At 43.6% G+C, this 26,775-nt stretch overlaps 1 protein-coding gene across 1 annotated transcript; it reads left to right on the plus strand.

The window, feature by feature from the left end:
• The first annotated feature begins 1,676 nt into the window (after nucleotides 1–1,676).
• Mrpl3 (mitochondrial ribosomal protein L3) lies at nucleotides 1,677–25,037 on the plus strand. Its single transcript, NM_001106852.1, has 10 exons — nucleotides 1,677–1,953; nucleotides 2,850–3,034; nucleotides 3,981–4,072; nucleotides 5,015–5,113; nucleotides 9,897–9,996; nucleotides 11,964–12,024; nucleotides 19,241–19,349; nucleotides 20,889–20,966; nucleotides 22,703–22,780; nucleotides 24,470–25,037. The coding sequence occupies exons 1-10, from the start codon at nucleotides 1,862–1,864 to the stop codon at nucleotides 24,620–24,622; spliced, it is 1,047 nt and encodes a 348-aa protein (NP_001100322.1). The 5' UTR covers nucleotides 1,677–1,861; the 3' UTR covers nucleotides 24,623–25,037.
• The last annotated feature ends 1,738 nt before the right edge of the window (nucleotides 25,038–26,775 follow it).

Genomic DNA, 26,775 nt, shown 5'->3' on the forward strand with positions numbered 1-26,775 from the left:
GAAACAACTAAAGCACTGAGGGAAACAACGCTGTGGTGACACTGCCACTGTTTAGACACTGTCTTTGCCTCTTACTCACTGGGTAACAATATATAAATTACGCAGTCTCCCTTTGCCTAAGGTTGGGGTGATGACAGGAGTATTAATGAGGTTATTACAAAAATTAAGTGGGGAAAAATATATGGAGAGAAGTTAAATGAATCCTCTTGTCACCCACACTGCTGTGTTTACATCAACATGGGATTTCTAAAGGCGGATAAAAGTATGACTAGCAGGCTCATCAATTGTTCTCAATCCACAATTTGGTCTTCTTGTCACCGGAACAAAAATTAAGAAGCCTAATTTCTGCTGAACTGTCTTAAATTCTTCATAGCATCCATTTTGAACGCATGTTTGTTTCCTTGTTAACACATTAAAAACACCCAGGGTAAGCCAAAATGGCGTAATAAAGCTCTCCAACTTACTCCTACACGGACATCCCCAGGCATAGAGCCCTTGTTGCACTGAGCTACTTAAACTTGGATTCCTATGAGTTTAGTGTCCTCCTGGATATCATTGACCTGTGGACAGATACAATACTGAGCGCATACAACATACTAGATATTGGTGATAGTGAGATACCCCGCCCCCATTCTCGTACACAGCTTATGTCAAGACTCAGTGGAAGTGCCTGTCGTAAGTATCTGTGAAGTCAGATATCAAGGACAGAATGATACATTCTTTTCTCTAAGGCTCAAAATATTACTGAGAAGCTGCCAAGGTACCCACAATGATGCTTAGTGGAGGAACAAGCAAAGATTTTCAGCCTGCCAGTCCAAGCAGTAACTTGATCCCTGCCTGAACCTTCTAAATCAGGTCACCCATGTCTTTATTTTAAAAAAAAGGAAAAAAAAAGAAAAAAAAAAGAGGAAGTTGAATAGCCAAATTGTTGTTTCTGCTTTTCCAAAAGCACTCATGTGAGTGGGAAGGGACTTTTGGAGTAGAGAAATAAATGTCTAGCACACACAAGGTGGGACAGACCTGGGACATAGAAGATTCAGTACTATTAGTGGCTGAATCATGCAATCATTCCGAAACTTTATAGTAACACGCTTTCCTGCAGCAATTGCACCTGATCTCAACTCCATGAACTGCCCCTCTAGACAATTTAGACTTAAGGTCTCTCATGAGCATTGAAGAACGCTCTGGGACTGTTTATGCCCCAGATCGGAAAGTTGCGTGCTGTCCGGTTTTGGTGTTTTGATTTTGTTTTGTTTTGTTTTTGTTTGCTTGTTTTGGTCCCATTCTGTTGTTAACATACCTCAGTCGTGTTTCATTGTTAGCTCTGCCCATCTGTTTTTGGCAAGTACATAAATTTTAAGTACTTGTTCCTTCATTTGTAAGATAGAAATAACTTCTCTAAAGGGCTGCTCTTAGGATTAACCAATATAAAATTACCAAAATGCTACTTAGCACAGTGAGCTTTCCCACAGTGGGCATTGTTGGAGGTGACTTCTCATTCTTTGGTTGTCAAAGAAATTTTCATCTTTTCTTGTCTCATTCTTCTAATGTTTAAAGCCCAATTCTTTCTTTGCCACCTCTAAAGAAAGAGTGAATCGTCTAATCCCTTGGCAAAGTAGGGCCATTTGGAGACAGAACCATACTTACAGGTATTGAGTCTATACCCGGACCACATTGAGAAACGGACCGGAAGTGGCTCAGCTGTGCTTTTCCTCCGCTGAGGGCATTGGCGGACAAACCGTGTGACTGCTGTCCTGGTGCTACTGCGAACTCGTGGTGTTTGTGTTGGGGACTTACTGAAAGTTCCGCGGCGGCGGCGCGGCGGGAGGTGTCGCGAGCCGAGCACTGCCCGGCCACTTCCATGCCGGGTTGGAGGCTGCTGGCGCAAGCTGGCGCCCAAGTGCTGGGTTGTGGCGCCGGAGGCCTAGGTGCTGCCCCAGGCTTAGGGAGTAGGTGGGTATGGCAAGAGAGTGGGTGGCAGGGGTGCGCCGCCCACATAACTGTGTCCTTGAACAAAGGCCGGGCTTGGCGCAGAGGGTTGGAAGCGGAAGGGGTCATGTGTTCAAGGGTGTATAGCATAGAAAATTAAGAAAGCATCTTTTAATCTAAAGGCTTGAAGGGGTATGTGTTTTATGTTCAAGAAATCAGGGGTTAGCTGCGACTTTATCAGCAGCAAGGATGTCTTCCAACCAGCGAGTACTGTGCTACACTTTGTGCTTGTGTTGTGTCATATTAGGCCTGTAGCCCCCTGTGAGCAGAACACTGTCCTAACAGTTTTTCCGATAAAACTGAAACTAAAGGGAAATCGGTTGTCCAAAGTCAGTCACCTAATAAGTAGAAACTTACTTGCGATTCTAAGCTGGAACTTTCTGACTACCAACCAAAGTGGACTGCACAAAGGTTTATTTAGGTTCTGACCCACACGCTGTGCAAAAATCAAACACACTTCCTTCTTTGCCTCGAGCCTGCTAAGCTCCTTCTCGGTGCATTAGCTGGACAGAGGTCGTGTGTTTTCGGGTTTTCATTTTGTTTCTTTACATTGGTAATGGCATTAGAGGCAAGAGGTACACTTAGAGAAAATTCAGTCGCCAGTCCATTGGTTATAAAGCTGTTAAATACAGATTCATTCAGGTTAGTAGCCTCTCGTGTATTTAGGAGGGATTGTTTATCATGGATGAAAAGAGAAATTTAGCCTTCAGGGTAACCTTTCTTGGTTAAAGCAGAAGCCCAAGAAGTGTTAGGGCGAATGCACGATCCACACCATTCCCTGAGGCCTTGAGTGCATTATCTTATCTAACTGCGGCCTCCCCTGCATTAAATGGAAATAATGATTTGATTTTTTTTTCCAGAAAGAACATCTTGTTCGTTGTTAGAAATCTGCACAGCAAGAGTAGTACTTGGTGGGATGAGCATCTGTCTGAAGAAAATGTCTCGTTTGTTAAACAGCTGGTCTCCGATGAAAATAAAGCCCAGCTGACAAGTAAACTGAACCCCTTGAAGGACGAACCATGGCCTTTGCATCCCTGGGAACCAGGTGATTTGCGGGGTTTGAGATGTGACCCCTTAATTACAGTGTGGCTGGTTGCATGAGAACGGTGACTGCTTCATACATTCGACCTCTTGAGTTTTCACTGCTTGAGTGTGCGTGTTTCATTCTGCTTTGGTCTACCAGGGTGTTTTTCTCCAACCTCCTCGTCTGCTGCTAGTAAAACCTCAGGAAAGCGTTGTGTAGGTGAGAGGAGACGCATTCCGCATATATTGTCTTCCCTCAGATGCAAAGAATGTAAAACGAAAGGGAGGAACCGGGAAGAAGAGGCTGAAAAATATAGTGTAAGATATCCTGGGTTAATACAGCTACTTTCAGTTGGGATGCTTGTGTGCTGTTGGGGCAAGCATCGTTCCAGAACCAGCTGTCCATGGTAGGATACTAAACCCATGTGTGGCCAGACCAAGCAGGATGGGGCTTTTCCCATTGCACTTGTGTTCTCTGGAGTTATTGAGACTCTCACATTGTTTAGTGACGGAAGTTCAAGGGTAGCCTGGCTTGAGCGCCTCAGTTTCCAGTGTCTAACTCCTGAGGCTGAGTCATAGGCGTATACCCTCAAACCTGGCTCATGCAGTACATGAGCTCAAACTCAGTCTTGTCCTTTCTAGGCAGGCACTCGGCCAGCTAAACTACATTGCCACCCCCAAAAGTTCTTAATAGAGAACTTGTGGCATATATGTAGCGTAACACCATTTAATGCCTTAGAATTTGAATAGATGTTTTCTAATTGATAATGCTGGAAGGATCTGAAACTATAAAAGAATAATAATGGAATTAAATGCCCTGTATTAATATTATTATTTTAAAATACAAATGTTAGAATTAACTTGTGTTTACTCATTTTATATTTATTAACCACCAGTATATTGTGTTCGATATAGTTGAAGATATTTGCATCTGTAAGTAGTCTTGACTATATTGTCTATGCTGGCAGGTTCTTCCAGAGTTGGCCTTATCGCCCTGAAGCTGGGTATGATGCCTTTATGGACCAAGGATGGTCAAAAGCATGCAGTCACCTTACTTCAGGTAAGAAAGCATAGAGCGTACAAGCGATATGTGTGTGCTGAGATCTGTGTATATAACCTGTAATGGTTGAAATGTGTGTCCAGACAGAAATCTGTGTGGCAAAGGAGAATATAGCAGATAGTAGTAAAGAGCCTTGCTTCTGACAATTCCACCCAAGCTGATTCTAGCCTGAACCAGTATTGTCATGATGGGATTGGAATACCTGGAGTAATGCTAGGTGGGGTAGGGTGGTGTAGATCCTCACAGATTGTTCACCTGACTCATTCTTAGAACATAACTCAAGCCCACCATGCTCACCACAGTCCATTCAGGCCCAGATTGTAATTGTGATCTCCTTGCTGACCATCAGCATGGACTCTGCTCCTCTGGAGAAACCACACTTTATTCACTGAGATCAGTTATTCTCAGATGGTTAAGGACTCAGGCTCTGAGTTTAAATCCTGGCTCTGCCCTTACTGTGTTCCTGAGTGCCCTAGCCCCTTCTCTAAGTGATATAATTCTATAAGAGGAACAGTAAGGCCTCACTGCAAACTGTTACTGTGAGGACCACAAGAGATGACGGTCCTAGCGACAGTGCACAGTGTCTTGAAAGTGTCAGCTGCTCTCACTGTAGGGAAAGCACAGATGAAGTTAGACCATTACTCTAGATCATTCTTGACAGCTCAGTGTCTGGGGTCTGTTCTCAGGTGTGATGATGGCTAAATATAGGCTGTGCACGCTTAGAGTGCTAGCAGGGTACAGAGCCTGTAACTCCTTCCTGATTATTGTGGTCTGAGAGTGTGGATCAGTAATGGCAGACTGGTTCAACCACACAGGAAGAATTTATTATTGTGTGTCGTGTTTAGACCGATGAACCTTGTAGTCATTGTCTCCCTGGGTTCTCTGGGAAGTCTCAGCAGGTATATACCATGTTACAAGCTCAAGTTTCGTGTTTGTTTTCAGGTACAAGACTGTCATGTGTTAAAGTACACTCCCAAGGAAGACCATAATGGAAAAACAGCGGCCCTAACAGTGGGGGGGAAAACCGGGTCACGCCTGTATGTAAGTCTGTATCTTCATTCCTAAAATACCGCATGTGGTTAGTCTCAGCTCTGCACGCTCATGTTTGCAGGGTTCTGTAGTCACAAACCGACACCCACCCTGAGGACTCGGGGAGAGGGGCTAGCAGAGGTTTGAGTCAACTAGAGTTCACTAAGCTAAACTCTGTTTGTACATCTGTGAAGAGATTAATGGTGCCGCCTTCCTACTAGGTTTATCACAGGACTAAATGAGCTTCCTCAAATTGCCTGGTCTGCCCTACATACTCAGTAGATCATGGATTGATTTGTTTGGTTTTGTTTTTTTAATTTGAAATGGTTTTCCTGCATAGATGCTTTATCCTTTTTTTTTCTTCTATGAAAAAAGTCAATTTAACACTTAAAACCAGAAGTTTATAAACATCATGGTTGTATACTTTAGAACTTTATAAACATCATTGTTATGTACTTTAGAAGTTTATAAACATCACTGTTATGTACTTTAGAAGTTTATAAACATCATTGTTATGTACTTTAGAAGGAGCTTTGTGTGTTTGGGATGCATATGAACCCACATCAGGTTTGTTTTGGAAACAGAGCATTGTTTCCTGAGTATAGTATGAACAGAATGCTGACTGGGTAGCTTGTTAGAAAAATGCACCCGATTAATATCTAATGCCCAGACCAAAACCTAGAGGGCAAGTAGAACACACCTCTCATCTCCAAACAAATTTAATTTTTTGTTGTCATTTATAAAATAAACATGGGCAAAAATCAATATATAACCCTACTGTATGTCAAAAGTAGACATATTTCTTGCATGCTCTTGTGTGACTTTTTCTATGGAGACAGGAATGAGCTCACCTCAGATAGGGAACCCACAACAGAGAATAGAAACTAAGCAAAGGCCTAGATTGTCAGCCTGTGGGGTATCGGGATCACGTGGAGGAGTCTGGGTGAAGGTTGCACACAGGAGCATGGACAGCCCAGCCCAGGCTGTGAGTCTACAAGCTCAGGCTCAGAGTCTACAAGCCTGGAGCTCTCTGCATGAGGTATGGACAACTGCAGACAGCTGGGCTAACCAGGATGCCGGCCCAGGCAGCTTTCTGCTGTTCCCACGGCCTTCAAGGAGAGCCTCATGAATCTTCATGAGTGTGGTTCTGTTCTGAGGACACTGGGAGGTTCATTTACTCCCGAGTCTCATGGAAGGAATATGTCACTCAGAGGAAATTGGTCCAGAGCATGTATGTGCTTGTTATGGTTAACTTACTGCGTGCTTACTACATGCCAGGAACATGGTGTGGAGGCTTTTGCATTCATTTTCACATGTAATCACTTCAGCCTCTGGACAGAGGAGTGATGTTACTGGTCAAGACTGACTGACCACTGGTAAGAGCAAGACAGACTCCATGGTCTCACATACCTAATGTTTCTGGATACTAACCCCCTGGCTACCCTCAAGCTGCCAGGAGAGATGGATGAAGTACCAGCCCAAGTCAGCATAAATGCAGCAGAACTGGAGCCAGCCAACTTGGGGGAGAGCCCATGCAGTTCACAGGAGGAGACCAAAAAGGCAGTGGGTGTTAAAGGAACACTTTTGGGAGTCACTTCTTTTTATACAACTAATGTCATTGCCATTATCAATTTTATAAGTCTGTGACCTTCCGGTCTTGACATTTATAAATTAACCATCATATTGGGGCAATTTATTCTACTCCAAAACATGTATGAATAAGCGATTCTTCAGACATAGCAGAAAACAGGGATGGAGAGATACCCAGTGGTTAAGAACACTGGCTGCCAGGTTGGGGATTTAGTTCAGCGGCAGAGTGCGCAAGGCCCTGGGTTCAGTCCCCAGCTCCGAAAAAAAGAAAAAGAAGAAGAACACTGGCTGCTCTTGCAGAAGTGTTCCCAGACTGCCTGGCAGTTCACAGCCGTCTATAATTCCAGTTCCAGAACATTCTAATGCACTTTTCTGTCCTTTGCAAGCACTAGGCCTGCATGTGGTGCACATACATACATGCAGGCGAGACATGCTATATAAAGATCAACATTATTTTAAAAAACTAAATAGGAGGCGATAGGGACATGGTGCATAGACGGAGCTCTGATCCTGGGTTTCTTCATTCACTCCTCTTCTCACACACACACACACACACACACACACACACACACACCCTTTCAGCATCCTTCTCTTATTTGTAAAGATAGGATTTGGAAATCTAGAAATTTTTTTCCAGTTCTGAAATTTATATCAGTTCTGAATCCTTTAGCTCTTAAAGAAAATGTGCTCGAGAGCCCAATTTAATATATTCTCTTTTACATAATGATGAAGATGTGTTATTGATCAAATACACATCTTTATATTTATATTTGCAAGTATATTTGCAAAATAGCATAGTCCTTACTAATAATTTTTTTCAGAAAGGATAGCATTCTACTCTTATATTTGAGATTGCTCTTCCCCTCCCCTCGGTGTGTAAACAAGCTTGCGGTGTTGTCTGCAGTGATGTGCAGCACAGTGTGGATCTGGAGGTCGCGTGCTTTTTCTTATGTTGTAGATGCTAACCACTGAGCCACATAAACCTTAGGAGGCACTCACCTCTCCAAGGTCTATTAGAGAGAGCGAAGGCGGTTAGAGAGGGAGGCAAAGGGAAGAGGTGGTGTGTAGGGAGATGACCAGAATGGATGCCGTGCGCATATAGGACCGTCATAGTGAGAGCCCCTGCCCTGTGTCCTTAATGTGTACTAACAAGAAAAAGAAAGTTCCTTCACCAGTGTGGAGAGCACTCATCATTTATAATTAAAGTGTTTTTGTTTAAAGAGAAAAGAAATTTTCCAAACTAAAAATGTACCAGCTAGTTACATATTTTAGCCCTCAGGGAAATTACAGTTAGACTGACTATATAGAGCAGTTTTGTTTTTAATCTTTTTGGTTGCTTTTTTTTTTTTTTAAACAAGACCTATGAATATCAAATATTGAGTAGTTGGGCATTCAAAATAAGTTGATTAAAATGGTTTTATTTATAATAAGGCTAGAACTGTTTTTTTTTTAATCTCCTAGGCACTTATACCTCTAAAGTAGGCCAGTTTGTTTTGCTATTTTTTGTATCTTATAAATAAAAACTGATGTGGTGCATAGTGTCTCTTTGTAAGAACATAAATGGCCCTAAAAGTTGATTAAAACAATTCATCTTGGGAGCAGAGCAGTGCTTTCATTGTAGGAAGGATAATTGCTGAGGAATTCTGCAGAAGGAGACTCAGCTTCATGGACGGGGTTACCCACATGTGACAGTGCTGTCAGCTTCTAAATTGCCTTTTTGAATCATTTATTTGGAAGTTTAGAAAGGAAGGGGGCGGGGCCGGCCAGGCTGTTAGAGCGCTTCTGCTGTCAGCCTCAGTTGAGCGTTGGCTTTTCTCATGACTAAGACCTAGTTGTATAATATTGTGATTTTAGTTGAAACAGTTATTCAGTTTTAGTGAAACTGAAAGGGAATTAAGATATATATGTTGTCTTAATTCTTTTTATGCTGGAGTCTAGTGTTGATGTAGGCTATGATGTTCATTTTAGCTATTTTGTACCAAAACATAAGGGTTTCTTCTCAGAAGTTTCTTGGAACACTCTAAGTCTAATTTTAACAAAATAACATTGTGCTTGATAAATCAACTGAACTAAGTGAATGTCAGAAGCACAAACCTTTTAAATGAAATACATTTCACTTTGAAACACAAGGAAGATAATTTCAAGGAACAGTCTTGTATGGAAAGCGCCTTTGCTCTTGTAGAAGTGAGTGTGAAGGAAGGTGAGAAAGGGTGTAGGAGTTTTCAGTGAGTGAGAAAGGGAAGGGCAAAGAATAATAGAATGTGTGTTTTGGAAGGAACAATAGCTTCTTGAGAGAAAAGTGGTCACAGCCCAGCCCCCTCAGAGCAGCAGTGGTCACAGCCCAGCCCCCTCAGAGCAGCAGTGGTCACAGCCCAGCCCCCTCAGAGCAGCAGTGGTCACAGCCCAGCCCCCTCAGAGCAGCAGTGGTCACAGCCCAGCCCCCTCAGAGTAGCAGTGGTCACAGCCCAGCCCCCTCAGAGCAGCAGTGGTCACAGCCCAGCCCCCTCAGAGCAGCAGTGGTCACAGCCCAGCCCCCTCAGAGCAGCAGTGGTCACAGCCCAGCCCCCTCAGAGCAGCAGTGGTCACAGCCCAGCCCCCTCAGAGTAGCAGTGGTCACAGCCCAGCCCCCTCAGAGCAGCAGTGGTCACAGCCCAGCCCCCTCAGAGCAGCAGTGGTCACAGCCCAGCCCCCTCAGAGCAGCAGTGGTCACAGTGCTCAGGACACAGTCCACTGGGCTGCTGTAAAGTGTGTATCAGGATGGATGTAGATAAATGGTCTAAGGAATAAGAAAAATGGACTGACAAAAGTAGTTCTTTTGGACAGTAAATCAGGAGTCCTGAGTAATTAGAGAGTAGCTTGTCCAAAACTCTCCTGGAAAAGCCCTGTGAAGAAGGTGACTAGTGAAGACAAGGATCTGAGGCCAGTGTAGGTGTGCTTTCAAGCCAGCAAGGGCAAGGGCGTACATTTCGAGACTCGTGCACATGGCTGGATCCTAAGCAGTAAGATGACTTGTTCTTAGGTGTATTGTTAGTTTTGATGTAATCTCATCACCCTTAAGCAGTGGGAAATAGATGTTGTTGGTTCAGTAGAAAATAAAGTGTGCTTAGATTTTTATTTTTCTGTGTTTATAACTTGATTTGGGGATCTGCATTCAGGTCACTTATGCTGTTTAATGCATTATTTACTTGTGATGTTTTCCCTCTAGAAACCCAACTCTATATTGGAATTTTACCGAGATCTTGGATTGCCACCAAAACAGACAATTAAAATCTTTCATGTAACAGATAATGCTGTAATTAAGCCAGGTAATCTGAGGTCGGGAGAGGAGGGAGGTAAAAATACCAAATATGTGATTTGTTTAATGTCAGCCCTTTCAATAAAGCTAAACAAAACACAAAGTTCCAAACACGTATTTTTAAATATAAACCCATCTGATTTAATCACTAGGAGCAAACAGTCGTTGTCTCTGGTAAGTGGAGAAAGCTGTAGGCTCCTCTTTGTTTCCCTGAGAGGGAGGAACTCTAGCGCAAATGTGAGGAGTGTCACATTTTTAAAGCCTGTCTAAGTAAGTGTTCCAGCTTCAAAGTGTGTTCATGGTTGCAGGCTAGGATTCTGGTAGGAACAGTTACACTCACCGTAGAGGGAGAAATGTAGCCTCAAAAGGAGAACAGCAAACTTAGCCCCTGGGATAGAGTCATCTCCCTGTCCGTGGAATGGCACATTAGGGGTTGGCATGTGATTATGCTGATTCCTGTGGTAAGCAAAGTTTGCCATTTTGATGTTTGACCTGGAGTAGAGCGCCACAGTATTTGAATTTGCATTGCGACAAAAAGACAGTGAAATTTTTTAAGTTTAAATTTCTAACTTGAAGGAAAAATAATTTTGAATTATAAAATTAGTATAAGTCTTGCATTATTGTATATTAGTCTGATTTGTGACAATAGTCCACATTAAATATAAAGGAATTTTCTGAAATATTCTGTTCGGAAGAAAAGTTAAGCATCCACTTTGACATTAGTAGATTTAATTTGTCTAAGGCCTTTGTTTGTGTTTAGAACAGCTATATAAAAGTCAAGCCCATGTTAATTTGCCCTAATTCTAACCATATTAAATTACATTTCTGAGTCAGTGAGTCATATTGCAGTTTGAGTTGTTCAGCCTTGCAAAAATGAGGCCTCTGTAATACCTTAATTTTTCTTTTTTTAATTAATATTTTTGATAGACAAATCAGTGTATTTATTTATAGAGTATAATGTGATATTTGGCATACATAGAATGAAGTCCCTATTTAAGTCCCTTTTCCTTTATAAACCTAGATTAATCTTACCTTAAAGAAACTGCTCTCTTAAACTCCACTGAACCCCACTCTCTGTACTAATTAAACAAACTAAAACCTACTTTCCGTTTCGTTCTTAGCTATATTAGTCCCTCATTTTTTTTTCATCTTTTTTTAAAGAACTCTTAATTGGTGATATAATGTTGACTCTTACCCAAGATAACAATTTTTTGAGGTCAGAGCTGAGCCTTATAAGTGTTGAGTATCTATAAGGACAGGTTTTGTCTATTCCAAAGACCTAAGACTGTTAGGTGAATGAGACTTTATCAGTACTGACTAGAGCAGCAGTAATCTGATGTGAGCAGGTACTGTGTGAATATGTACACCATAACCAGCAGAGGAGGGACCAAGTCAGGTTAGTACATTTCCTCATTCACTGGGTGATGACAGACCTCATCAAAGCCCACCCATCATTGTTCTTGTCATGTTCTTTCTTTTCCCCTTGTGTAAGTGGATGATATATCTTAATTCTACATACCTATTCACTGAAGCAACCAGGAATCGTTAACCTATGCTTGCCAGCAAGAGGAGTGTGATGGCCACGGGCCTGGCTCACTCAGACCAGCACTAATAAGCCCCATGAAGATGCTGGCCTGGCTCATTCAGACCAGCACTAATAAGCCCCATGAAGATGCTGGCCTGGCTCACTCAGACCAGCACTAATAAGCCCCACGAAGATGCTGGCCTGATAGGAGTGGTCTGTTGGCTCACTGTAGCACCTCTTGAACAGTGTCCCCTTGTTCTACGGCCTTCTCATCGTTAAGTAGAACCTGTTTATGGATGGCTTCAGTGTTTAGGTGTCTCTGATGTTCCTAAATACTGAAGATCAGTGAGCATTCAAAAGCAGTACTGGAAGCTGTGTGGGCCAGGTATCTGGATAAAGTCCTTTCTGTTGCTGACAGATAACCTTGGTTTCTCATTTTCTTTTCCATGCAGGGACTCCTCTTTATGCAGCTCACTTTCGCCCCGGACAGTATGTGGATGTCACAGCCAAAACGTAGGTCTCAGCAGTTCTCCTTTGCTTTGCTTTTCTCCACATGTTAAGGACAGAGTGGGTGAACGTACAGTCTCTGAAGTCAGTCATAAAGACAGACTGCTCTCATAAGGCTGCCTGTTACGTCACTGACTTCTGGTCTCACATAGAGTGTACACTGGATGAACTGAGATGAATGCTTTCAGAAGTGAGGCTTAGAAGAAGATCGTGTGACTTAAGTGCTTTCCCAGTTAGGTCTGCTTTAAAGACTAAGACACAAGGTTTGAGTGTGAAACACAGCTGAGCAGTGGTGGTGGGGCGCTCCTGTGATTACTGGAGTTTGGTTCAAGGTACTCTTTCTAATCACTAGGAGTTGTAAGATTTTATACTATTTGTAAAAGTGGTTGTTGTGTTTAAGTGTCTCTTAGTGTGACTGTAAACCATGTTTGCAATTGTTTTATCTAAACTAAACGACTTCCATACCTCAGGTCGTCTTAGGGGCGTGGTGTTGGACTCTTAGCGTGAGGTAGTGAGACTTTGCTGTGAATGCGAAACCCTGGCATATTCAAGGTCTAATGTAGAGGTGATCATTTGGTGACGCTGACAGAATGCTGGCTGTGATGCATTTAGTCTGCACTAGTGCTCTGGATACTTTACCACTCTGCCATGATGGGTAGTAGTGTCTCTATGGCTCCAGGAGGTCTTTGGAACTTAGAGAAGTTACTGCTCAGTAGTGTGGAGTACCGAAGTCCATGTAGATGTTTGCAAACCGGATTCTGCTGGCTGTTGGAACTCACACAACCTAGAACAGCCAGAATTAAAGCACCAGTTGCTACGTTTTGTTCTCACCTTGGATCCTGACTTCAGTCCTCTGGGTTTATTTTCTCCTCTTAGTCACATGACAGTGCCTACAAAGATAGCAGCACTGAGAGCCTTCGACAAACAAAGGTGTCTGTGGACTCTGGGAGAGGGCAGTTAGTTTGCATTTATTTTGTGGTGGTGACCAAACAGCAGTTTTCATCCCAAGAACCTGTTGAGTGAGGCCATAGGTTCCTTACACAGAACCTGCTGACAGCTTCCACACCATGATCACCTTGTGTCATACACAGACCACTGCTAAAGCTACTAGTTGCCCCTCTCTTTGTCCAGCTCTGTAGAGGTGAAGTGGGATGGACTGGAAGTCAGAAGAGTCTTTAGGAGATTCCCAACCTGTCCCCTTTGTCTTCCCCTGGTTACAGAAGCCAGGAAACTCTTTCTGTCTCCTAGAGACAGTTCTTCAGTGTCCTGAGCCTTGTTGGTTAGCGAGTAAAGTCTGGGTTACAAACCAGGTTATTTTACTTTTAAATGTATGGATTACCACAAATCATAAGATGCCCTGCATTAATCCTGTGAGTTTATATACAATGCTGTGTGGATTCCATTCCATACCTTGCAGAACATACAGGATACTGTGAGAAGGCATGCAGAATCGGGTGCCTTGGTCAGTAGGTGCCTTGTGGCCAGGCTAGTGACTGGCTTGGTGAAGAGCTTAGTGTTTCCAAGTCTGTGCTCAGTGGATGCTTTCTGTTCATATGCTTCTCCTGAGCTGTCAAGTGTCTTTGGCTTTTCCCCTTTTGGTAATTCCAATCTTCTTGGATATAGAGTAAAAATGGGGAGTGTTTTTTATTTATTTAGTTTTGTTTCGTTTTGTTTTTGTAAGGTTCTATTTCTAGAAAACAATGATTTGAAGTTATATGGCAGCCTCCAGGATCAGTAGCCAATAAGCACTAGGAGAGCAGGTACCCTTAGCGTTAAAGTGGTAAGGGTCAGTCTGGAAGAAAGCAGACCATACAGGAGTTCTGGTGCAGAACAGCATCTGGTTGATGTCAGTATGGAAAGTGGGTTGCCCTGTGGAAATTCACTGTGTTGGTCTGTATGTCTTCATGTACCCTGACTTCCCTGACACCAGCTTGAATTGGATTTCACCGTGTCTAGCTAGCTTGTTGCTGCCATCCCCTAGCTTTCTTTTAAAACCCGTGGACTGATTGCTGTGCACGGGGTGCTGGACTTGAACTCTTGAGTGCAGTGTTGGCTCCTTAGCTGTGGCGTTTCCCTGCCACTGACTTCCTGGGTGTCTGAACAGCCAACATGCATTTGCTTGTTTTTCTTTTTTCCTTTAAGTTCTTCAGTGTATGTCCCTTGATGCTTCTCTTTTGGAGGACACTTCCTGTTGTGAATTTAAGCTCTTTGGAGCCCATGAGAGAATTAACTATTCCCCATTAACTATGAATGGAGACATTGCCTTTCAGCTATAGGTTCTATGCCCCTTCATTTTCTTTCTCCTATGACTGATGTGGGGACAGACTTTTCTACTTTGTCCTCCATTTCTAATCCTTTTTAAATTGAATTTGCTTTCTATTCAGACCAGTAAATTATATAATGAAACAAGGAGTGGTTAGAGTATAAAGAGATAATCTCTCAAAGATAATCCTTAAATTGTAGAATGGTTGTTTGTAGATGAAGGCTAGCTTGAAAGGAGGTGTTTTAGGGTTGGATCTTGGTTTGTTGTTTAAGCACACTTTAGTGGTAATCTGTGATTGCTTTCCCAAATTAAATCTACCAAGCAACAAAGCCCAAGGTCAACAAGACTGGGGTTACTAAGTAACCAGTAACCTAGGGGCACAGCTGAAGGTCATGGCTCACACAGCTCGGTGACCAAGGCAAGTTCCTGAGCTCTTACTGCCCCATCTTTAGCAGAAGGGCTTCCAGACTTGACTGGAGACTGGCACTGAGGACCGTTGGCTGCCCTGCCCATGTTGTCAGCCGCTTTCAGTTTAGTTTAAACAGAAAGTCCCACCGACAGTAGGAAGTACTGAGAGGGAAGTAGGAAGCATGACCTCACTAAGAGTTCTAGTACATCAAACATCTTTTGACACAGTAGCTCTAAGACAGACGTACTCAGTATGCCAGTGAGTGTACATTTTAACAATGTGTTTACTTTAATGATTTGTTATTTTGGTGTTTTGCCTGCATGTCTGTCTGTGAGGATAGCAAATGCAGACAGATGTGAGCTACCATGTGGGTTCTAGGAATTGAACCCAGGCCCTTTGGAAGAACGGCTGGTGCATTTACCACCAAGCCATCTCTCCAGCCCCAAAAGTTGACTTCTGGGTTCCTCTGTGTAGTCCTGGCTCTCCTGGAACTCACTCTGTTAACAAGGCTGGCTTTGAACTCAGAAATTCATCTGCTTCTGTCTCCCAAGTGCTGGGATTAAAGAACACTGAATGCGCATTTCTATGCCCCAATAAAACTCCTCACAACAGCGGGTGCTCAGTGTGCTAACGTGCCAGTCTGGGACCTAACCAGTAGCAAGAAGAGAGGCAGAGGCAGGACACTCAGAGCGCAGGCATTAGGGAGGAAGGGTGGCTCAAAGATTAGGAAACCATGGTGGCAGGGGGTGGGGGGGGATAGGGGCTGGGGAGATCCAAAGAGGACAGACGGCAGCCATGTGAAAAGAGGCCATGGGCCTCTAAACACTGCTGCATGTTTGATACTAAGGAGTCCTTCACTTTTTAAAGATTGTGGTGACCATGTTGTGGTTTTGTGGTTTAAAAGTGTCCTTAGCTTTCCATACTGTGACATTCATGATGGAGATGGCTTTTCAGTACCCTACTGAGTTGCAGAGCAAGAGAAACAAGATTAACAGGGCAGGCCTGGAGTCAGTGGTGTCAGTGGTGGATGCCTCGGGCTTCCTGATTTTCTCTGTTGTTCAGTATATGCAATGATTTTCATGATAAAAATTATTTTACTAAAAACGTTTGCATTTTTGGATTAGATTAATCTCAGAGTCATTCCCAGAGACTAATTGAAGAAGAAAGTAGATTGCAAAGGCAAATGGCGAGTTTGATGAGAAAAGAAAAGAAAGAAAAGGAGAGAGAGGTCACAGAAGCCAGTGGAAAGGGGGGACTTGGGCAGGGTTGTAGAGGTGTCCTTAGAGAACTGGGCAAAGGTGGTTCTGAGCAGATGTGCAGTCTCCTCACCTCAGACATGTTTGTCCCCGGGTACACTTGCCATACGGTGTAAAGCATCTGATAATTTGTTTTAAACTATGCATGCTGTCAGGATTTGGGCATTTGTCATGGTAGGGCAAGGGGATGAAGCTCTAGTGACCTCTAGAGATAATAGGGTGAACTGGCAATGGTAAGTTACACATTGCCCTCGGGAAGGGTTTACACTTACTAACACAAGCCTCTAACTCAGTGCCTCTCAGCCTTCCTAATGCTGTGACCCTTTAATACAGTTCCTCATGTTGTGGTGACCCTCAACCATAGTATTATTTTCATTATGCTTCATAACTGTCATTTTGCTACTGATACGAATCGTAATGTAAATATTTGATATACAGGCTATATGATATGTGACCCCAGTGGAAGGTTCATGAGACTCCCCCAAGGGTCAGGACTCATAGGATGAAAACCTTTCTTTCCCTTTTCCTGTTTTTCCGTGACATAGCAGTAGCCATGATAGGCATTAAGCTCACTTTGTGCTGGGCAGTGGGCTAAGACATGATCTCTGCCCTGTGTGTCGCCCACGTGGAGAATGTGGGCCAAGGAACATGGCAGCAGTCTTCTAAGTTAAAGGAGACCTTTAAACCATCTAAATATTCTAAGTGAATTCATTTTTGTGGTCCTCCTTTTCAGATAAGCCTTACCAATGTTGGAATGTCTAAAATTGCATTCTCCCTGGCTTGAGTTTTCATTTGATTTATTTCTGCAGCCAGTAGCTAAGCTACCTTGGGTAGCTAGGAAGGGTGGTACACACCCGCAAAGCCAGTCCTGTGGGAGGCAGGAGGATTACATGAGTTCTAAGCCAGCCTGAGTGTGACAGTCTGCTGTAGGCCAGCCAAGGCAATCGCAGGAGAGCCTGTCTCAGACAAGCAGGCAAGCAAAGGGTGAGGGAGCTAAGCCTCTGTATTGGGTATAGTTTTCCGTGAAGTTTTTCTTTTCTGTGACTTATGCTAAGTAAAGATCAGTTCATTCCTTGCTCCTGTTTTACTTTTGTTCTCAAGTAAAGAAGAGAGACTGGCTACCTGTGCCTCCCATGATCATCAGGTGCACCCTAGCCTCCGCATCCTGAATTAAGCCCATAATTGTCATGTCTCCCGTGCTTTCGCCTTTTGTTTAAAGGTTATTTACTGAAGAGGTCCCCGTTGTACACAGGGGACTCATGAAGTGTTCCAGACACAGACTGAAAAGCCATTTGCAATTAGCTGACACATAATTAGCACTTTCAGGCCCCACTTTCATCTGATAATCATTTACTGTGAAATGAGCTTAATTATCTTCTGTAATTTACCTGCTTGCGTTTTTTCTGGTGCATGCACTCACGCTGACTTTTTAAGGCACACAATCAGTTTGAGAACTCTGAAGGCAGTAGTGAACTTCTACAAAAGGCAGCCAGTGTGCAAAGGTGGCATTTTTAAAGCATGTTCCTTCACGATGGCGCTGCTGGTCCCTCCCTTCTGCTCCTAGGGGCTACTTGCTAAATGACAGAACACTTCCAAACTACCCTGAGTTGTTTCTCTTCATTTTTAAATTGCTACGCTTTTTACATTACTTTGCAAATAAGCCCTAAACTTCGTTGTTAAGTGTAAATATTAATAATTTCTAAAGCATAATTTCAGTATTTGATTCTCAGAGCTTTTCTGTGGTGTTCAACTTTAGATAAAATTATATAGTAATTTTTCCATTGAATATATGTTACATTTCTATTTTAGCTTTGTGATAAGAATGCTTGATTTATTTATGTATTTATTTATGTATTTATTTTTGTTATTGAAAGATGAGGAAGTATTTGCTGGCAGAAAGAGGTGTATGCTACATTTAACTTATTAACAAGTCATTGTGTGATTTGAGAGTATATGCCTGATGGGTTCTATTTATAACTTAGTTGGTTTGCTAAGTTCTTGAAGGGTCTTTCTTTAATCCATCCTGTCTGATAATTCTTTGTTAATAAATACATAGCAAAGTCCTGGGGAGGGGGAGGGGTAGCAAGGGGTTTTCATGCTATGCTGTAATTGATCTGAACAGTGCACGTCTCATCATAACTAGCTTTGTTTGAAACTATATTCAAATATATTGCTGTTGTCTAGTGAAAGGTGAGGAAGATCTGCAGTCTAAGTGCTCACAGATGATGTCTGTAGTAGAGCTACAAGTCCCCTGGTCCTGCACAGGACCCTTTGTAGGGATGCACTTGACATTCAGAGATAGCCTTGAGTGAATGTTTGAACTTGGGGGTGTTAGCTTGTTTCTCTAGCTGATAGGCTCTGCATTAAAGTATATTCATTTAAGACACTGCCTTTCTCTACTTTTGCTTTTCCACTGGCTTCCTATTCAACACAGGCCAGGATCCATCTGGTACCGTCTGAGCTGCTTGCCCAGCGTCTAGAGGTTTATTTAGTCAGCACTCTGATCTGTGCACTAGTGGTTGCTTTCTGATTTGTTGTCCTCACACGGTTATTGAAGTAAACCCCTGAGACCTCAGAGTCTGTGGTGAGAAATTCAGCGCACTTGCCTGGTGGCATCTGTCTCAGGGTTTCTCACAGGCTATAGTCAAGTGGGTCCTGACTAGAGAAAATTGCCGCCAAGCTTACTAGCATGGTTGTTGGCAGCAACAGGGCTTCAGCTGTTGACTGGAACAAACCTTGTTACATTGTGCTCCACAGGAGTGCATATATACTGAAAGCTGCTTCTTGTAGCCCTAGGAAGCAAGAAAAGAGTACCAGAGGAGGGTCTCTTAGAATTGAGCCTCACACTGACATCTCATCTGTTAGCATGTTGTATTCATTAAACCGAATCACTCCCAGGCTCCTGGGAGGAGGATTAAGCACAGCATAAATACTAGGGGATCAAGTCTTTAGGGTCTATCCCAATGGCTGCCTGCCATGTTTGTTATGAGACTGAAACTTCTAGAACTTTGCTATCATGTCACGAGATATGAGGTGAGCTTCATAGGTAAATTCCCCGAGCTTAGCTTGCTGTTGTCTTACAGTCTTGACATAACATTTCATACAGAGCTCAGCTCCAGCGGGAGGTGCAATCCAAGACAGATAAAGAAACGTTCATTTGCAGTTTGGCTGGTATGGCCTTTTCTGGTTATTTAGATAAGAAGTCTTGTTAGAACTCCAAGGTGCTGTCAAAAAGGTAGAGTCAGAAATATTTTATACTCCATTCATTATGTAAATTCTAACTTTTTCCCCCAGTATTGGTAAAGGTTTTCAGGGCGTCATGAAAAGATGGGGATTTAAAGGCCAACCTGCTTCTCACGGTCAAACAAAGACCCACAGGAGACCTGGCGCCATCTCAACTGGGGTGAGTATAAATAGTGGTGCTCCCTGAGGGAGGTGGGAGGTAGGCTGGGTCTCGTTGTGTAGCCCAGGTTAGCCCAGGACTCTTCTCACCTCAGCCTCTGGAATGCTGGGGTCCTAGTAGTTGTCAGTCTTTCATGGGCCTGGCGTGTCTTTTCTAGTGCATGAGTACCTGTGGGCAGCACTCTCTGTTCCCTCCTTCCCTGGTGCCCCATCTAAGGCAACTGCAGGTGGCTCCATTTGCCACCTCACATAGTAGTTTTGCTCTAAAGGAAACAGTTGCTCAAGATCGGCTAGGATAGCATACAGTACAGGGGAAAGTCGTTGACATAAACAGAAATGACAATAGTGGTATAAGAAAACCTTTGGAGCTCAGGAAATGCAGAGTCAGCCTCTAACGGTTGGTGAGGTCACACACTCCATTCTTCTCACAATAGAACACATCATGTCTTCCCTCGGGTACTGAGTTCTCACCTAACTGACTGTGTTCCAAGTTGCTGGGGCTGTTTGTTTGTTTGTTTGTTTGTTTTATTTTGTTTTTTTGTCACACTGTCTGAAGGCTGCAGAGAGGTCTGTTCACAAGGCTGCCAGGGATCAAAATCAGTGATGGGAACACAGAAGCACGCAGCCCTAATGAAGGGCAGGCAGACTCTTGAGGAAAGTGCGGGCGGGCATTTCCTTTGACACAGCAGAGCTTCTGGAATTTGCCCCGAGCGTGTTCTCCCTAGGGCACTGCCACAGGGTAGTCAGGCCTCATGACTTGTAATTAGCAAGCATGGATCCCACAGGAGTTTGGTTGGATAAAACTGTGGTATGTCTACTTAGAGAACATTTTCTTAGAAGAAAAATGGATGAGACCGCTAGGAAACAGTGGTGGCTTGCAGCACTCAGAAGTGTGTGTGTGGTTCTTCCTGGCCAGTTGAAGGGCCCAGAAGATGCAGTGAGACTGCCAGCCTTCAGGCTCTGGTGGACAGGCTCAGGGTGGAGGGTACTCTTTATGCTAGCGTTTCCACTCCTGGAGCCTTGCTAATGGTTTACCATGTCAAAATAAAAGCAGTTTGCTCATGTTTGAGGGGAGTAAGTACAACATGAAATATAATTAGGAAATGAGCTTGAGTGTTTCAGCTCAATCGCAGCCACACTGAAGAGGAGGGAAAGAGTAACTAAGTCAGGAATTTTAACCTGGGTGCCCGGTTATTTACTGTGAGTCTAAATGTAAAAATGTCCTCTTTGGACTGGAACAGTGGAGGGACTGCTGAGCAGCCACGAGGCCTGGAGTGCAGATTATAGCACCCAGGTAATAAGGCAGGTGTCCAGCAAGTGCCCTGGCTCCAGCCCCAAGGGCTCCTTCACCACATGCACACGGCATGTTCCAATATAGGAGTGAGTGTACATACATCCCTCAGTTCTTTATTGATCTGGGGAGTAAATGATTGAACCAGGAGAACTCACTGATTCTTGCTGCTGGTGTCCGCTGTGATGTAGTCAATACTGTTTGGAATCAAAATTACTGAAAATGTGAACTTTGTCTTTTATTATTCAGGATATTGCCAGAGTCTGGCCTGGAACTAAAATGCCCGGGCAAATGGGAAACCAAAACAGGACAGTGTATGGGCTGAAGGTAAGTGTGTAAATGCTAATGTAAATTCACATGCAAAGCCCGGAGTGTGTGCGTGCGTGTCCTGAACAAGGGTGCTCTCTTGACTATTAAAGATGTAGGGTGTGGGATTGACTGTAGATATGGAATTAGAGTCATTCAAAAGAAACGAAATGAGTTGTACTACAGTGGGGTCTGCATATTCCACATCAAAGCCACAAAATGCACAGTTGTTACAAAGAAAAAATAGTCAGCTATATTTGAACTGGAATGTTTTTGCAAGATATTACATGGGGGAAAAAAGTCCAAGCATTAGATGTACACCCTAGAGGGAGCGAGAGAGAGAATACAAACAAAAGCTCCTGGATGTCGTTTCTGTAGATTCTATATTTCACAGAGAAGCTAGAGGTCATATGGCCACCTGTCTTAGATTCTGTCAGATGTGTGAGTGAAGCAGGGTGGGTAACGAGAAGAGGGACAGTCCCAATCCCAGTAGCGGGGCAGAAAGAACAGTTAATTATGGTGCATGGACTTTTATAAAGTGTGTGTGTGTGTGTGTGTGTGTGTGTGTGCGCGTGCGTGCGGCAGAGAGAGAGAAGAGAAATTCACATTTAATCTGCTAATTTGACCAAGTCTTCAGTAGCTAAACGAAAGCTATCTGTACTATAATGGGTGCTATATGCTTATACTTTCATTAAAACAACAAGTATGTGTGTATTTGTATGCATATAGCTCAAAGCATGGAAAGAACAAAATAAGCCACCATAGCAACAACACCCAGAAATGGTCACTGATGTTCTGTGTGGTTTTTCCATCTTTATTCATACATTTTATATATAAATTCTGTACAGTGTTTTTATAATTATGTCAGGGTTTGGTTGAGGGGGAGCACTATTTGACTGAGATACACGAAAGGATAGTTCTAGGAGTCCCTGCTGTGGTTGTGATATGAAGGCTGAGAAATCCCACTGTGGGCTGCCTATAGGCTGGATCCCTGACTTACTCCAAAATCTCACCCAGGAAGCCACGTGATGGGAGTTCTCAGTCTGAGCACTAGTCCTAGGACTGAAGCAGACGTATGGACAGACACCGGGGCCAAAGTCCAGGGAGCTTGGAGTTGAGATGACCAGGACAGAGAGGAAATATTCTCAGCCGCTTTCATTTATTCTGGGCCTCTGATTGATGGGATTCCCTGATTTGAGTAGAAGTCCACACTGAGACTCCCTCAACTCGGTCAGGTCAGCCCTGAAATCAGTTATCAGATAAATCTAAGCCTGCTTCCCACCATTGTATTTTACCTTAGTAAAGTCCATCTGCTTGTCACGGTGTTCTGTGTAGCACTTATTTTCTTAGTGTCTTTATTTTATTTTTGACTTCTTTCCACTTGTGTGTTGGTTTTACTCCATGTTGAGATGTTTTTAAAGGCAGTCTGCTTAGCCTGCTTAATTTAGAGATTCGATTCAGGGAGTTAGGAGTTTCCACTGGCTAGTTGTAGAAAAGTAATCGTAACCAAACTAGATCTAAGTTTCCGCCTCTTTCTCGGAGTCAGCAGATTCTGTAGCTGAGGTAGAGGTCGGCAGCCACACCATGAAGTCAGGTGCAGGAATGCCCTTACAAGTCGCTAACACGGGGCTGAAAGCTTTTCATTCTCTGCTTGGCCTTCCGTGCTGTGGGGTCAGCTGTAGAGCGCTTACGTCACGTCACGCTGTCTCCTAGTTTCTCCCGCCTTCATCTCATAAGTTTTTCATTTCTTGTTGTAGGTGTGGAGAGTGAACACCAAGCACAATATAATCTATGTCAATGGCTCTGTGCCTGGACATAGAAATTGCTTAGTGAAGGTAGGTACAACCGTCTCCTAAAGGAGTGTACAGTTCTACTTGTACAGTGTTTCCATAAATTCTCTCGCTCTGTTAGGTAGCTTCTCGAGAAGTGTCTTCTTCCGCTACATGTTCTCTCCCCCAGTTTTCCTTGTCATAGCACCTCAGTGAAAACAAAAGGCGCACTATAAATAATTAGCCGCTCACTGGAGCCATGAACCCAGGAGCTGTGGGAGAGAAGGCTGCAGGGAGAGGGGAGCCATTGCCAAAATGTCATCCCTCCTCCGTCCTTTCCAGAAATGTGGGCAAAAGAACAAGAAGTGCTGAAGTAGGGGCCGGGGTCTCACTGCCACGCCGCTCAGTCACACCTCTCCTTGTCAAAACTAAAAAGAAAGGGGGAAAGGACGTAACGCTAAGGTGTTGACCAGATAGACTGAGGTAAAGCCTGGGAGCTTCCGAGGATCTCCTGTGTAAGAGGCTCACAGCCGAGGGAGCCATCACTGATGCTCCAGCAGAAACAGAAATCACAGTTTTCATGTATATTGCATCACATATATTCATTTATACTGGACGCATCATCAGTCGTTTTATTATGGGAAACCCTCAGGTACAGTAGACACACAAAAGTGTAAACACAATGAGAATTCACTACTTGGATCCTTCGTGACAATTTATCAGATTAGCACATGGTTCTCTTACAGGCGTTTTCCTATTTAAAGTTGAGCCTAAGGCTGGTGCATTGGAAAACTGAACATGATGGTTTCCTTCTGGGCAACGGCCTGGTCACTTCCTGAAACAACTGTAATGAGGGGCATGAAAATAGAGCTCTTTTTATACACTTAATTGTTCGTAGCAGCTGCTGAGTAATTTCGACTAATTTATTTTCTTATTGCTAAAATGAACATGCTCTATTTTATTGTGTATAAAAGTATTTTTCTCTGAAGCTCTTCTCTGCAGAAGCTTTGAGGATCCCAGTAATATTATCCAAAACTAAAGCGCAGATCTTGGATCTTACCAGCCCCTCTGCCAAGGAACATCCATGAATCCAGACATAATCTGAAAGTCTGGGGCCATAAAATGTTCTCAGAGCTTCTGTAAACACTTGTGGGGTTCTTTCTCTTGATTTTGCTGTATGTCATTCTGTCTTTTAACGTCTCAGAATGCTCCTTGCCAAATATAAGCTAATTTTTTTAATAAAAGCAATATTTCCCTTTTTTGTGTTCTTAGACTTAAAGTAACAAAAATACAGTAAATTCCATGTTTTTAAGCCTCAACCTCGAAAATTTTGTTCTAAGTATACAAAACTAACAAATCAGGCAAAAAGAGTAAATAATAGAATGGATAATTATTAGATATTAATTGTATTTAGTATCAGATATTTATATTGGAGTAATAAATATGTATATAAAATATATTTGAGATGTAATTTTAAAATATCCATCCTTTTGGACAGTTAAATACATACTTACAAGTCACAGTAAAGTATACAGTGATAATCGGTGGCTTTATTCTTGGTGTAGCTGATTCAATTGAGGAGAAATGTTTAATCAAAATTCCTAGACTACAAAGAAATGCAGCAGGAGAGCCCGTTCTGGCCTCTGTGTGGTGTGGCTGCACTCATGTTCAGATGCGCAGAGCAGGGGCTTTGTCCGTGGCTCCTGTACACACCAAGACTGGTATTGAGTGAGATTTGTTTCCTTATTCTCTCAGATCAAGGACTCTACGCTGCCTGCATACAAGGATCTCTGTAAGAGCCTGCCGTTCCCTACCTACTTTCCTGATGGAGACGAAGAAGAACTTCCAGAAGATCTGTACGATGAGAGCGTGTGGCAGCCCAGCGAACCTTCCATCACCTTTGCCTGATGCGCTGGTGCTGCAGGCCTCTGTGCTCCGCGTACTTTGGTGACCAGATCAGTAATAGAACCAGGAGTGGGATGTCGTTCCCTGTGCTTAGTCATGAGAGCAAGCTCCTGTGTCCACCAAGGGCACAAGTGAGCCACTTGGCCCCTCTTCAGTCTGATTAGCAAGGTTACTGCATTAACAGTCACATAGACTGGGTTTGTTAACATTGACAGTTTGTAAAGAACAAGCTGCCTGCCGTTTGTGGTGTCATTCTTTAGACACATTTCCCAGTCTTGTTTTGGTTTATAGTTTTATTAAAGATTTATCTCTCTTAATATCTGGTTGTGAAACAGAACCTGGGGAACTACATTGCGGTGTGATGGGTAAAAGAATCCATTTCTTTAGAAACACAACATTCATTTAGAGTTTACAAGCTTGATGGGAGGAGGAATTTTTTTTTTTATCTAAATTGAGGCTGGGTGGGTCCAGAGCCCCAGCACGGCCTGCTGTCTGTGGACCTCACTGCTCGTCTCTGCTGCTTAGCATGGTGAGCACCCGGCAGTTCACTTCTCAGAGCCTGGCTCCTGACTTGAGTGTGGACCTGACGTACCTGACATACCAGCTCAGTCTTGTCTGAAATCAGTGCATAGTTGTAAGCACTCTGCATTCCAATTCGTACCAACACCTGTGCTGGCTGTTAACCGTAAAGTGGGCTAGTGTGAGCCTCGAGTGACTGCATAAGCCTCAGGAGGGCCAGCTAGTAGCCACATGGTGTACACCTTATCCCAGCTCTAGAGAAGCTGAGGATAGTAGTGGGTTCGAATTCAAGGCCAACAAGCTACACAGCCAGACTGTCTAATAAAACACAAAGGGACTCAACTGGTCAAGGGGACTAGTTAGTTAGACTAAGTATGAGCCGTCACCTTTTAGACTTACAGGACCTCTGTCCTCCCTGTTAGGGCAGCCAAAGCTGAAATCTGAGGTGGGTCAGCTATCTCCATGGTGGCTCAGGCTTAGGTACCTGGATGATGCCAGCTGTCATGGCCTGAACACTGAGCATTTCTCACAGGACAGGGAACACTCACAAGTCAGTAGTAGTTGACTGTAAGGCCTTTAATACTGAGGTGCAGACGAGGGAGGGGTGGCCTATGGGAATGACATTTACAGCTGTCACAGGTCAGGTTGAATAGCATTGGATGATGTCTCAGTATGTGGTGGCGATACAGATGCAGCTATAGCCAGATGGGAGGTTTTGGGGGGGGGGGTTTTGTTTTTGTTTTTTGGTGTCAGGAGTGTTAAGATTTACAGTCTCACACAGGAGCCAAGTCAGCTCTGAGGGTCTCATCACCTACAAACTCCACCAGTCCAGGTGGTCACAAGAGTCCCTCTTTGAGAAAGAATGTCAGTCACAGTAAGAGCATCCGTTGATCTCATGGATGCTGTGCCTTCCTTGTCAGGCCCTGATTGCAGAGGGTGGCCCTGCTGGCTGTGTCAGCAGAAGCCAGTGTGGGAGGATAGCTGCACCGAGGTTACTGACGGCATCATCGTCTGAGCCTCTGCAATGATATTGTGGAAGCAGTCCTAACACATGGTTCCTCACTGTCACAGTAGAAAGGTAGCATCAGCCCAGTGACATTGTCTTGTCTCCTAGCCCAAAGCATGGTGCTGTGGTGCCACCTAATCAGCCTTCCCTTGGAAGGAGGACCTTAAAAATGTGTTTTGTCATCTGCTTTGCTGAAGTGTCACCACTTTAGAAGACTGCTTGGACAGGAAATGCATCAGGAAGAGTGGACTTGCATTGCCCATCCTGTTTGATAAGAGATCTGTGGGAAAACACCTCTGTGAAGAGGTGGGGCGTGTTGCTGATACTTACTGGGCTAAACTTCTGAACTAAGAATTTGTAGACAGAAAAGGAGGTCACCGGGGGCTGGAGAGATGACTCAGTGGTTAAGAGCACTGACTGCTCTTCCAGAGGTCCTGAGTTCAATTCCCAGCAACCACATGGTGGCTCACAACCATCTGTAAAGAGATCTGATGCCCTCTTCTGGTGTGTTTGAAGATAGCAACAGTGTATTCACATAAATAAAACTAAATAAATCTTTTAAAAAAAAAAAAGAAAGAAAGAAAAGGAGGTCACCATACTGTAAGGCTAAAGTAAGCAGGCGTCTTCAGGG

Source organism: Rattus norvegicus, chromosome 8, assembly GCF_036323735.1.
Source record: "Rattus norvegicus strain BN/NHsdMcwi chromosome 8, GRCr8, whole genome shotgun sequence".
Classification (NCBI taxonomy): domain Eukaryota; kingdom Metazoa; phylum Chordata; class Mammalia; order Rodentia; family Muridae; genus Rattus; species Rattus norvegicus.